The 13,723-nt window shown below is 37.7% G+C and overlaps 1 protein-coding gene across 10 annotated transcripts in view; it reads left to right on the top strand.

Moving 5' to 3' along the window:
- Nucleotides 1-13,723, top strand: part of sash1a (SAM and SH3 domain containing 1a) — a 275,012-nt gene that overhangs the window by 216,568 nt on the left and 44,721 nt on the right. For 5 of the 10 annotated variants that reach the window (XM_059512644.1, XM_059512645.1, XM_059512647.1 and 2 more), the window contains exon 2: nucleotides 4,109-4,180. The exons of 2 other annotated variants lie outside the window; for them this stretch is intronic. In XM_059512644.1, the coding sequence (XP_059368627.1) occupies nucleotides 4,109-4,180 (72 nt within the window). Of the gene's footprint in view, nucleotides 1-4,108; nucleotides 4,181-11,382; nucleotides 12,039-12,112; nucleotides 12,296-13,723 lie in introns of those variants that run through there. 3 more of the 10 variants (XM_059512648.1, XM_059512654.1, XM_059512653.1) reach the window with 3 other exon arrangements.

The following is a 13,723-nucleotide window of genomic DNA, read 5'->3' on the forward strand; positions in this document are numbered from 1 at the left end:
CAATGAAGTGTGAAGCTCCTATTCTCCTGCTGCCACACTGACAGCATTCACTGCACACACACACACACACACACACACACACACACACACACTAATGCTCTGATGCTGCCCATATGAATGAGCATGTGTGTAGAATGAGAGACAGGACTGGCTTTTGTTTTGTTCACTAACAGAAATGTCGTTCAGTAATGAGCTCATCCCACAGCAGTGTCATGTAGTGGCAGTAAAGCACACAGGCCTGTACCAGTACCTCAACACACACATACACTTCCCTTCATCATGCACAAACCATGGGAGTAGACAGAATATAATATGTTGTGTCAGGTTATCACACATCATATTTCAACAGATTTCGTGATAAAAGTACAATGGAGGACACAGCATGCAGTGTCAGTTCAGCAGTTGCAATTTAATGAGTGTTTTTTTTAATATAACATAACTGGTGCTCCAAGATATAGAAAGATGTAAGAATAGGCCATTTGTCTGCATATTTTTGATAGTCTAAATGCTTTAAAAACGTTTTTGGACTTATTTAATTCTTTTCCACACTCTGTGTTTGCAAATGTGTTTGTGAGTATGTGCACATCGCAGGTGTGTCTGGTTTATATCTGGTTTGGTTTGGTCTGGTTCGCTTTCTAAATGGTCCATGCTGAATCTCAGTGATGCAAACAGAGACCGCCCTGCATGCCTGCTTCTATCTGTCTGTCTAACTGTCTGTCTGTAATGTTTAATATACTATATTACAGGAAATAGACAAACATACAAATAGACAGATGCAATTATTACAAAAAGGTTGCAGATGTTTATTTTTGACTACATGTTTTCACAAACAGTTGGTCTGTAATTATACTGATTTATGTTTTGTAAGCCTTAAGTAAACGAAATGTAATTTTCAAGATGGTCATCACTTCAAATAATGATAAATTGTCTCCATCTTGCATGTGAGTCAGAAAACCACTCAGACACGTTCAGTGAGTTCATTCAGAAAAGGATTTGTCATACTGATACCTCCTGAATACTTGAGTTATACTGATGATTCATTAAAAGAACCTAGGCATAAGAGTCATTTGCTTGTGTTTCAGACTACATCAGATGGACTTTATGATAGTTTTTGTAAGGACACTGTTGCCGTTCAAAATAAGCAAAACAGGAAACACTGCAACAAAATATATAAGAAGGGATGTAACGGTATTATCAATATCTTGGTATCGCGATAGCAAAGCGTGCTCTTTAAGACGAGCAACTCGTGATTTTTCTGACTTAAGTTTTCTTAGTTAAGAACATGGGTTGGAGCTCTTAATTTTGAAATTTTAAAGTACATTAGACATAATAATTGAACTTTAAAATGTACAAAACTTCATATCAAGATACTATCGTATTGTATGATTTTGATATCGTTACATCCCTAACATTCGTAATACTATGAGCTCACACCACTCTTTTTAGTTATGCCAGAGAGACTCAAAATAAAAGTAATGTTGAAAGATGCTCTTTCTGCTTAGACCTTGAAGACATAACAACCAGTGTTCGTTTATTTGAAGGGGTTTAGACTTTGAGTAATCTAGCAGAGCAGTGTTTTGATAATGCGTGGATTTTTCCAGTAAAATCAGAGATACTTTGTTTGCTTCGCCATATATACACACACACACACACACACAATATTCTTAGGTGGGCCCGCGTGTCGCTGCAGAGATGTTGACACAGCATCTACATCCCTGTGGACTAATGATTGTTATTTTGCTGCCTGCTGTAAGAGCCAGGTCTAATTGTGTGTCTGAAAGCTCCCGCTGAGTTTGATGTGTTTATGAATATCAGTCCTACATTAAAAACCTGGATAATGGGACTCATAAAGTCAAGCCCATCCTGATCAGTGCCAGCAGACCTGTACCTAGATACTCCTTTTCCCTTTCATCCTCCACCCCCAGCAGCGAGTTAAGTGGGTTGCAGTGTGTGTGTGTGTTTGTTGGCAGTAGTATATTAATAGAGGAAGACTACCTGAGGGGGAATAGGTGTTTTGGGAATGGAGATTGAAACAGCCCATTAAAAGAGTTGTTTTCGTTTTTCCTCTTTTCTTGCCCATAGCAGCAGGAGTCCAAACACACACACCGTTCACTTTCACCACCCGGCTACTGTTCACTTTACACGTCATGAAATCTAGTTCACCTTGTACCTTTTTGAAACGATAACTTTATAGATATGCATCTGTTTATTCATGATTCTATCTCTAATGAGAAATCAGCCTACAAATGGCTTACTTGATTTGTCTCAGCATATTAAGCTGGGATGTGAGAATTTATTATAGAAAAAAATATATACTTCACCTTTAACATAACTGATCCATAGTTGACATCAGCATTGGCACTGAGTTAATAAGGAAGGTCTTGAGTTGATCTTGGCTGGCGCGCTGTTCAGATGATTTATTGTGGAATTGATTGTGATCTCTTGAACTGTTCTGCACTGCATGCTTTCAAAGGCAGCCAGAAGCAATCAAAGCCCAGCCCATCTCTGTCTCTCCCCCAGACATTATCAAACGCTCAGAGGGTGTCTGCCTGAGTAAATAGAGCAGGAGCTTTCTGAGGATGCCAACTAGCACACAAACAGGAAAAGTGCATTGGGCGAGAAGGATTTTTGGATGTTGTATCAGCAACTTTTTAGCGCCTATACTACTGCTCAAAAGATGGGGTTAGCGTATTAGAATGATTTCTGATTAATCATGTGAAGCAAAATAATTTAAAATACAATAAAATAGAAAATTATTTTAAATTGTAATGATATTTCACAATATCATTGTTTTTATGTATCTATATTTTATGTATGTTGTATTTTTGATCAAATAAATCCAGCCTTGGGGAGAAGAAAGAGACTTCCTAAAACATTAAAAATCTTTCCAAACCCAAACTGTACATGATAGCTGAGCACATGAATCCGAAAACTGTCAAATGTTATAATTTTCTTTAACTCTTATGATCTTTTATTTCATCTTTTTATTTAAGTTTTTTAGGCTTTTCATTGAGGAAAATGCCAGAGATAAGAGTATTAAGATATGAGAGGCAGCTTGTCACCACAAGTAAACAAAATACTGCAAAGCAACAATTTAATATAATGACAGCTACAGCAGTTTGATTAAAGGCATCATTGTTAAATAAATAGTTTGACATTCAGTAACAGTTACTTGTGCCGCCTCAAGTAGAATGTGTGGTCAAAGATGTTTATTTATCTGGTTTTTACAGTGCCTATACAATCAGATATTAAATTCAAGACTGTTTTTTAAAAGATCCATCCCTACTTGCTTGAGGGCAGTGAGTTTGACGAATGCAAATGTGTGTGAGAGAGATTGAGTTCTGAGTGTCTGACCTCAAATACTTATGCAGCAAGCCCATATTTGAGCGTTCATGTTCCCTAGCCACAAACCTAAGGACCCCTGTTTAATCTGTCTGTGAGGTTATTAGAAATAACAGCTATGACTTGTTTTATGTGAGTGGTATCTGTTTTGTTTTACTTTATTTTAATAAATGATGGTTGTAAACAGTAAAACTTGTGTTCTGTAAACTCATAGAGATTTTATTGTAAGTCTGGTAAAGACATTTGTGTGTTTAGAGCTGTTGATTTTGTTGGTGAAAAATGGGAAAAAATGACGCTATACCACTTTCTCAAAAACTCTGTGTGTGTGTGTGTGTGCATGTTTTCTTTCTCTTAGGGTTTGCTTTCGTGACCCCAGGGGGAGCTGTTTCCTTACAAATGCAAACTACGCTTGTGAACTTGATTGAATTAATCATTCCAGTGAAGTGAAAAAAATGAAGGATAAAATAACAGAAAGCAATATGTTCAAAAGAAAATACTGGGATTGAATCAGGATTAAATCTATCATTCTATCATATTGTGTGTGTGTGTGTGGTATATGTATATATATATATATATATATATATATATATATATATATATATAACGCTTAATTTTTTATAATAATTTATGTAAAGACTTAAATAGCACTATATGTAATTCAGGGTAAAGAGCACATCCCATTGAGTCTTTGTCAGTGAGTAATCAACCTCAATGTGGAACTCATTGTGCAAAACCCATGGCTGAAATATTATTTCTGTTTCCATAGAAATCAGCTGTGGTCTGTCCCTTGTGGTTGAGGCCGAGAGAAGATCTGTCCAACCCACACTCAAACACACAGGTACCCATGGCATAGTGTTTATATCCCCGGCATCACCGCTGACGGCAGCAGGCATGTTTTTATGACAGTCAGTGGCCAGTGGCCACAGCGAGCTCTCATCACTCCCCCACTCTACTGTAGACACGCTAACAAACCTGAGCCAAGCGCCTCAGGCCTGTGTCCTCCTCCCCTCTGCTTGCTTTTGGCAGGTAGTCAACTCAATTTCTCGCCTGCTGATTCTGTGTCTCCCCACCTCGCCTCCTCCTTTTCCTCTTCCTCTCTTCATTTTCTCTGTAGAAAAGGAGGATTAAGAGATGACGGTCAACTGTGTAGTTTCTCTAAGTGGTAGCTTGTGGTTCTTAGGAGATTGTGAAGGCCAAAAATACTCCTATTGTCTACTTTCTGCCTTCAAATTCTACTAAAATCCACCTATAGAAAACGGATGGACTTGGTGTGAAAGACGATCCTGTATTTTCTCCCAAAAAGGCCCACCACAACTACAAACAGTCGCTACTATGTCACATTATTACAGCAATCCTATCACATTTATGGCAAATAACATAACAAAACTCATGGTGACCCTGCTGACAAAAACAATAGAAACCATCCACTACAAATAACATCAACAACATTACAAACAATTAACTTTTAACCATTCAAACCATTAAATAATTTCCTGTAGTGTGTTTTGTGACAGTACATTAGGATTTAGAGGCTTTAACAAAAGCCATGAATAGAAGGTGACCAATTACCAGTAGAGACCAACAGGCGCCATTACAGTTTCCATTAAAACCAAAACAATTTTCATCATAACCAGTAAAGCCATTACAAATTATGTGATGGTTTCTATATTTTTTTAACAGAGGATTGAAATAAATGTATTATTGTATGGACTTAAATACTTGAAATCTGCATAAAAAGAGCAGAATTAAAAACATATGACAATGATAAACATAAACCTAGAATCTAGAAACATGAAACTACAGAATTCTTCAATTTGAGTATTCATCTCTGTGTGTGTGTGTGTGTGTGTGTGTGTGTGTGTGTGTGTGTGTGTGTGTGTGTGTGTGTGTGTGTGTGTGTGTGTGTGTGTGTGTGTGTGTCGATCATACTTATCACCATGTAGACTACTTCATTTACTTATTTTCTAACTTAGTAGCTCTCAAATGTACCCGTTGTAGAATCGCTGCTGTCTCTTTATGAATAAATGGAATAATGCCAGATAATGCGGAGTGATAAATAGCAGTGGACGCTTGGACGAAGGGTGTCCTGGGATTTTACTACAGTGCTATATGCTTCATGCTGTGTATAGTGAGCGAGGCAAGCAAAGGTAACCTTATGTATCTGTTCGCTTTTTTCCCTCCTTTTAGCTTCTCCCAATCACCTTTATCTTCATGTCTTCACATCAAGCCCATCTCCTTTCGCGTCAGTTTCGGTTTCTTTTAAGCAAAAATAGATTACATTAGTGCTCCATTTGTCGGCCGTCAATGTCACTTAATCTGACACTTTTTCTTTGACGATGAACCAGCCACAGGCCGACGGTCGTCAGACTCCTCCAGAATGTCCAGATGGCCAGTCCGCCCCTGATAGAACACAAAAACATATCTACATTACCAACATAAACATCCATCCATTAATGTGTTTGTTTTTTTGTGTTCTCTTATCCTGATCTTTCCATTATTCTATTGTGTGCAGAAAGTCAACTGCGTTCCACTGAAACTGTGTTTGTATGTTGTGCAGCAGTGTGTTTATGAATATTAATAAGCCTGTCAGTGTGACAGATTGGCTGTGTGTAAAGCTCCAAATCAGTACAGCATTTTTCTTGAATTTAACTTCCCTCTCCAGTGGATTGGTTGCTGTGGCAACAGGCCTGTTTGTTGTGGGTGGGAATCAGAGTCAGACAAACCCCAGCATCTGGAGGACTGGCCTCTTTTCCAGGAGGATGTGGCGCAACCCCACATAGCAGGCTCTGGACAGACTCTCATACTTATTGTGCATTTGACCCATTTTTTGAATGATTTAAAGTAATAATCTGTGTTCAAATTGAATTCAGCTCAATCAAAGATTTGTGGCATAATGGTGGTGATTAATAGAAAACAATTCTTACTTGTCCCTTACAAGTGAATGATTCGCAAAATATCATTCTTCTGTGATGTTGTTGTTATAGTTGTTGTCTGGACTTGTTAACTTTGTGTTTGGTGTGAGCAGGCCTTTATTCTACAAGTGCTGTTACTAGCTTGTACCAAACCCAGAGTATTCCTTTAAAAACAGCTCAGTGGGTAAAAAATAGCTGTTCAAACATTGTAAATGATGTTTGTGTAATGTGTTGTATGATGCTAGGTCTTATGTGTGGAGAGCAGCTGTTTTTTCTCATGATGATTGCACACATCTGGGTCTTTCATGAGGATGTTAAAGATTCTGTCAGGCTTTTATTAATTGCTGTGGGTCTGTGCAGTTCTCATAGTGACTAGCTGTGGGAAACCCTGTGGAAAAAACTCACTGATGAATTCCCTGGATAACCAGCATCAAACACTTTTTTTAATGTTTTAATCTCCTTCTTACTGACATAGTTGACAAGTGCAGCATTACCAGTATTGCTGTAGGTTTAAACTGAATGCAAAATACTTTTTTTAAATCAAGGATGCATTAAATTGATACATGGCCTCATGTATTACCAAGTGACAGTGAAGAGTTTTACTTTTACAATTATTTTTGTTTAATGCTGTATTTTTTATTTGTATTTTTTATTTTACTTTTTATTAATGTGAATATACCAATATTCCACAAAAACATTTAGCAGTACAACGGTTATTATATATTAATAACATAGCATAACTATTAGTAGGACATAATAATGTTATCATCATTCTGATCTAATATCCTACAGTTGCACATTTAGCCTGCAGTTGTGTTGTCATCCAGCAGGGGGCTCTCTGTGGAAACGAAGGCTTATTAAACAGTTTATTTGTCCGAGACTAAGTTTCTTATAGCAAATAGCAATGTTATGGTGTCATCATGTGGACAGCAAGCCATTGCTCTTTTGAAAGATCAGAAACTTGATATATGGTTTGTTATTCCATCAAAAATTAATCGTATGTCATTTGATGAATGGAATTAAAGCCTCTGCTAGTCTGTTATAAAATATATTTGCAGATGTTCACAGAATGTTCACAAAGCACGTAATTTTTTGTCAGTATAATTAACATGAGGATTCACGTCTCATTGTGTTTTTCTTAACACCATACCGGTTAGCAATCATATCACAATTAAATAAGCAAATCTCCAGACGAATGCGATTGCACATGGATGGCTGAAATGCTGAGTTCCAGTGTGCCAGACTAATGCAACTGAAATAAACACTCCAGCTAATAGCTGTTTACTCAGTCATGAGCAAAACAGGGATAAATGACCCCGGCATTTCAGTACCCTCCAGTACCTGGAACACTGAAAGAGTTTAGAGATGGAATGACAAATGCAAGAGTTTTAGGAAAATAATTCTCTGAAACACCTTGAGTGACTTAAGGGGGCATACCAAGTTTATGAACAATTATAGCGGTCATTTATGTGTGTGTGTGTGTGTGTGTGTATGATATTATAATGGTTTCCTCTTTTAACTTTCTTTACCTTTATCCCTCATGTCTGGGGAGGAAGTGCAGTTCTGGTTACGGTGATTACTTTTGTGTTTTTGCCACATCAGCATGTAGACATGATCAGGATAAACATCTGTAGACAGAATATATTCATCTTGCCTTGAAATCTGAAGCAAACATGCATCTCTCACACAGAATATAGCACATTTGTTTTCTGAAGCTGTATGTTGTTCAGAGCAACTGGAGAGAAGTCTTCCTACTACCAGCATGAACCAGAAAACACACAAACACACTTCTCCACTTGTGAGAGTATTCTGTTTGAAGTTAGTACTGACTGTTGTTGAAAGGTCACCCGTATTATGACTGATCCTGAGGTAGCATGACACTTTCCTGATCTCTGACAGTGCTGTGTGTCATTGATGAAACACTTTACATGATAACTGGAATCTGTAGAATGTGCTTATTGCTCCACAATGATTTAATCAGAATGCCTAATAATTGTTTACACCATTTTCAGTAAAGATTGTATATAAACAACTTTTAAAAGTGTTTATTTAGTATAAATTAAATCTTATGAATGCACACTCATAAGTCTCAGTTTAATTAAAGTGACGGCTCATAACCTGTTGCAGAAAGTCATTAAATGTCTATAGTACCTGACTCTGTTTATTGCTTTTAGTCATGTCTGCAAGTGTTTTTATCGTCCAAATATCCCTCATAAAAATGACCTGGCTAGATTGCATTCAGATAAGGTAACCCATTTTTTCATCCCATAGGCTATTTGTTTTCTTCTCTTTTGTTTAGACATTAAGGTGCAGTATATTTTTTTGTTTTTAAATGGACATTTGTATGGTCACCAAGGCTGTCTTTGTTTGATCAGAAATACAGCCATAACAGTAATACTGTGAAAGATTATTATAATTTAAAATAATCGTTTTTAATATATTTTAAAATGTAATTTATTACTGTGATAGCTGACCTTTTAGTAGCCATTACTACACTCTTCAGTGTCAGATGATTTTTCAGAAATTCTCTTTTTTAACATTAAAAATGCTTTTACTGCATTTTTTTAAATATATATATATATAAATGTAATGCATCCTTTCTGAATAAAAGTATTTATTACTTAATTGAATTTCTTATTGTGGTATTATCTTTATTTCAGATTATTTTAAAGAATATGTCTCTTTCATCTTTAGCTTCTGTAGATCCAAACATCCAGCATCGCCATGGGCTCTATGCTCAATGCACAGATCCATACTTCATAACTTAAGTTGACTTATCATAGAAGAACAGTGAATGTTTTGCTGTCTAGAGAACCGCATGCTGCAGGTGGCCATCGTTTTGGCACTTTCCATATAAACAGATCCAGTGAGCCGGGCCAAACTTGCCCCAGTAGTTCCGGCACAGAGCATGTGGATCACTGGAATACCAATCACAGCGCTGCAAGAGAGCCACTGTGTGTGTCTTACACAACAACAACACCATCCACGCCACAGGTGCAGAGAGAGAGATGAACGGACAAGATAAACAAATGATTTCCCAAATATCTGTGCAGAAAATATTGAACATCTTTTGAATGTTGATGGTGTTAGAACACACAGTAGTCTCAAGTTACATAATCAGTTATTTTGCAGCATACAATAATTGTTTGGTTATAAAAATTGCGTGCTTTGCATGCATAATCCCTGTTTTAAAGGTCAGTGCTGTTCAGGCTCAGTACATCTGGAATGACCGTTTGTTATGATCTCATTGCAGACAATGACAGACACTTGTTTTTAGCCTATAGAACCACTTTCCCATATCTGATATTGGTTATATTTATAGGTGGTGTGAATCGGGTGCAGCTGTGTTGACTTTCCCTTCTTAAGATCTATATGCTCTACTGGCCCCCTGCAGTCTGCCGTTGAGTTAAGTGTTTCTTGAAGTATTGTGTGGAAGTGTTTTGCAATCCCTGTAGGTTACAGGCCCTTTAGTTTAACAACACGCTTTGGATTGAATCCGGAAGGCATCTCAACAAAAGAGCATTACCTTTGCTCTCCCATTCAGTGCTGTTAGAAACTCTGTTTACACAGCAGGGAACTGCCTTACAAACACACAGTGACCTGATGCTTTGACCTTTTCCTGGTCCTCTCTGATCCAAATTGATTGACAGCCACTTTTTAAGCAAACATTATGCTAATCACACACAGTAGCAGACATCAGGTAAAGCAGTTCCAGAATATGAGATCAAACCTTGTACCTCAGAGGAATTTTAAAAAGTTGATGCACCTGTATACGAGTATGTAAGCATTAAAGATCATGTAAATGTGTGTTGGTTGAAAGAGAGTTGAGCATGTGTTTTTTATGTTTAGCCTATAAACACTAAGCCTGTTTAGCAGCTGTTTTAGAGTAGAGTGCCTGTCTGGAAAAGTCATTCCCTCTTTACCTCTACCTGCAATATGTATGAATTTCATTGAGCGTGCATATGTATAAAATGCACAGATTTTATTGAGTGTGTGTGTGTATATTTGTCTTTATGTAAGAGGTATCTTTAATTTTGTATAATCTAATGTAGATGTTGCTTACAAGAACTGTGTAAACCACTAAAAGTTAATTGTTTTTTTTATTATTGAAAATTAAACATGCTCTGCTTCTCAGATGTTCATGTGTGATCTGCACATATGGATTGTTTCTCTCTGCCCCTGTATGACTAATGGAGGAATTCTCACACACAACAAGAGGGAATCGCTCTCACTTTGCCTCTGTCTCTCTTCCAGGCTGTTCTGGCATCTGTCACGAGACTAGACAGCTGTTGCTGTTTCAGAGAATGTGTCTCTGGGAAGGAAAGGAAAAAGAGGAGAGAAAAAGAACAGGCATGTTTAGCCACTTTTTTTAAAATAGACAGGGGTGACAGGAGAAAAATCCAAGGCATCCACAGCTTTGAACGTGCACATTTATTCATCTTTCCTGTCGTCTGGCTTACTGCAGCTCAAATTACACAAGGGCTCAGAGGTTAGTTAGATAAGTGAAACCACTGTGCCTTTAAATCTTCCCTGCAGGACATGCGAAATGGTCAGATGCCACATTACAAGAGCTTCTTGAAAGATTATGAAGTCACAGATTGTTACATGAGGACAAAATTACTGTCTTTTTTACCTACTAAATTAACTTTGAAAGGATATTTTTTGTAGTTTTGTTTAGCTTTAGCTTACATATATTAGAAAGAATGTTAAAAGTTTGTTTGTTGTTGTTGCAATAACAGCATTTTAGCTCATCTGAAACATCTTTCAAAACTTAGTTTAAAATATTTCATCCCTTTTTTCCCCAATTACTAATAATGCTAAACGACAACCAGTATGAGTTAAGGAAAACATGTTTTCAAGTCAAAAAGGTTGAGTACACTGCTGTGTGTAAAACTTTTAGAGGCGTGCTTTGAAGTGTTATGAATAGAAAATTGATAACGTCATGCTTCTGAAATACTTTTCTCATGGCCTTTTGTTTTCGAATACATTGTGAGCAAAATGTCGCTTTGTTCCTTTGTGTCCGTTTATAGCGAGAAGAAAGTATTGCTGGAAAAGCGATAGGATAGATATCCTTTTCCAAAGGTCTCTGTGTGTGTCGTCATCACTTGAAGTTAGTGAGGATCAGTTTGTCCCGTTTGTGGCAGTGAAGCGCGAGAGCCGTGTGTTGTTTGGGCGGAGTAAACCATTGCTCTGGAGAGGGGGAAGATGGAGAACTCAAGCGCAAAAATCCGCTTCGGGCGTTTTCGTCAGTGTTGTTTCTGATTCTGCTGTCGTGGGGACTTCAGAAAGTTGTTTGTCTCACAGGGACGGGTTTTTGTGTTTTTTACATATTGCAATGATTAAGTCTTTTTATGTCGTACACTAAAGATAACTCCCTAAAGTGTGGGTTGGTTTAACCGACGAAGTGCCAAGTGAATCGCTGAAATCTGCCCGGCTATACTTGAGTTGAAGTTTCTCTGTACAGTGTGCGCTCAGCTGGAATCAAATGGAAAACATATCAGCAAACTTGATGAATATGTATTTAAGTACTTTAACGGAATACTTTGCACTGACTTTTGAACACGCACCACGGAATAGCGAAATACTAACTCAGATTTAAAAGACTTCTGGACGTATTTTATGGTTTGGTATTAACATTCATCAAATTGAAATCTGAGGCTTTAAATCCATTAGTGTTTGACAATGGAGGAGGATCAAGTGTCTTCTCCCGAGGAGCCGCAGGCGGTCAGCGGCGCATCATCGGACAGTTTCTCCCGGCTCTGGTCGGACGTGATGGGGATGCTGGTAAGCTCGGAGTTGGGGGAGGGGTGTCACAGGAAGGCAACTTGAGAAAAGTCCTTAAACCCAAGGGGCTTAATTTACACACTGTGTGTTGTGGTTGTGCTTTGATGCCAAGCGCATGTTAAAGCGAATGAGGGAGCGTCAGGACAACTTCAGCTAACTTTCTGTCCGCCGTGAATTCAGGACTCTTAAAGTTGTATGGTTGGATCTGTTGAGAGGCAGTGAGAAGTTTAGAAATCTCCAGGGAATTGTATCACACGGTATGTAACTGAAGTGTTTATAATTATAGCCCGGCGCACGTGCGGCGTCAGATACGCAACGTAACTCAAGACACGACACAGAAGTTTAAATGTTTCACTTGAAGGCTAATGACCAACTAGATGTACATTATCCTGCAAATTATAAAGCCATTTTTATTCAAGTAACTCTTTAGAAACGAAATTAGTGGTTTTGGTTACTTGTAAGTTGACTTAAATCGTTCGCAAAGTAGTCTTGCATGGCAACATCGAAAACTATCAGGCCACAAAACGAGCATTGCAACAATATAACCATATTAGTGTGTATTCTATTAAGTAAACCACGTGTTTTCTCTGTAACCTACTGGTTAGCTAAGAGATTTAACTGTATTTTACGGGATATAAACATTTCCTTGGCCACTATAGCATTTAGATTGGGAAAAGATCTTGATATGTATTCTCTCTCAAGGCTGTCTCCGTTGTCTATTATTTGCACATTTCACTGATCCTATAAGTTACAATTTATGAATCAGTTCATGTTTCCATTGAGACCAGCTTAAATAGTGATGGTCACATTGTAATGTCCTCAAGGCCTAGTCATGGATTCTCTGTCCTTTTTGGTTTTAACTGGACCTTTAATTGCAGCTCTTGTGTGGGAAACTGGTTAAAGTGGATATTTACATACAGTTATTCCCTGAGTCTTTGTCAGATCCCTAACGTGCCTGTTGTTAAGCACCCAGATGAAAGAGAGAATAGTTTGACACCCATTTCCAGTGAAAATGGCTTTTCCTCTTGATGGCTGCAGTGTTAATTAAGCATCTGAAAAGTGTGCGTGTTGTTTTTATGTCCAGTAAAGTGAGATTACCTAATGAGAAATAATGGTTTCTATTAAATTTGATGAGATAAACTGTAACACTGACACACATTAATGATTAATGTCTTTTAAGTTGCACGCCTTTCTTCCCCCCTCAGGCGTATATTATCCTGTGATGTTATTGTAAGATGATGTTTTTTTTTCTTTCTGTAGAATGTCTCATGTATACTCCTTTTCTTACAAATAGCCCTGCAGTGCTTTCTCCTCGTTTGACTTGAATGCTCACATGATGATACTAAAACCACACTGCCTAAGCAGCAGGTCGAGACTTAACATCTGTGAAGCAATTATGTGGAAAAAGTTGCAGAAGTAGCACCTGAAGGTTTCTCAGCTTGGATTTACCCAACCCCCAACAACAAACTGCAGCTATTGTTTATGATCCTTGCAGCTTTAAACAAATTCTCAATGTTTTGGCTTTATACAGCTCTTTTTTTTAGTGGCCTTCATCTATAGTGGTATAGTTTGGAGAATTTATATTCCGTCTTAGCTTCAGTTATTTTGATTGTTAACAAAAGGAGATATTTTCATTTGCACTGCAGTGTCTTTCTTAGTTTATACTTTTTTAGCAAACACAAGTG

Source organism: Carassius carassius, chromosome 27, assembly GCF_963082965.1.
Source record: "Carassius carassius chromosome 27, fCarCar2.1, whole genome shotgun sequence".
In the NCBI taxonomy this organism is placed as follows: Eukaryota; Metazoa; Chordata; class Actinopteri; order Cypriniformes; family Cyprinidae; genus Carassius; species Carassius carassius.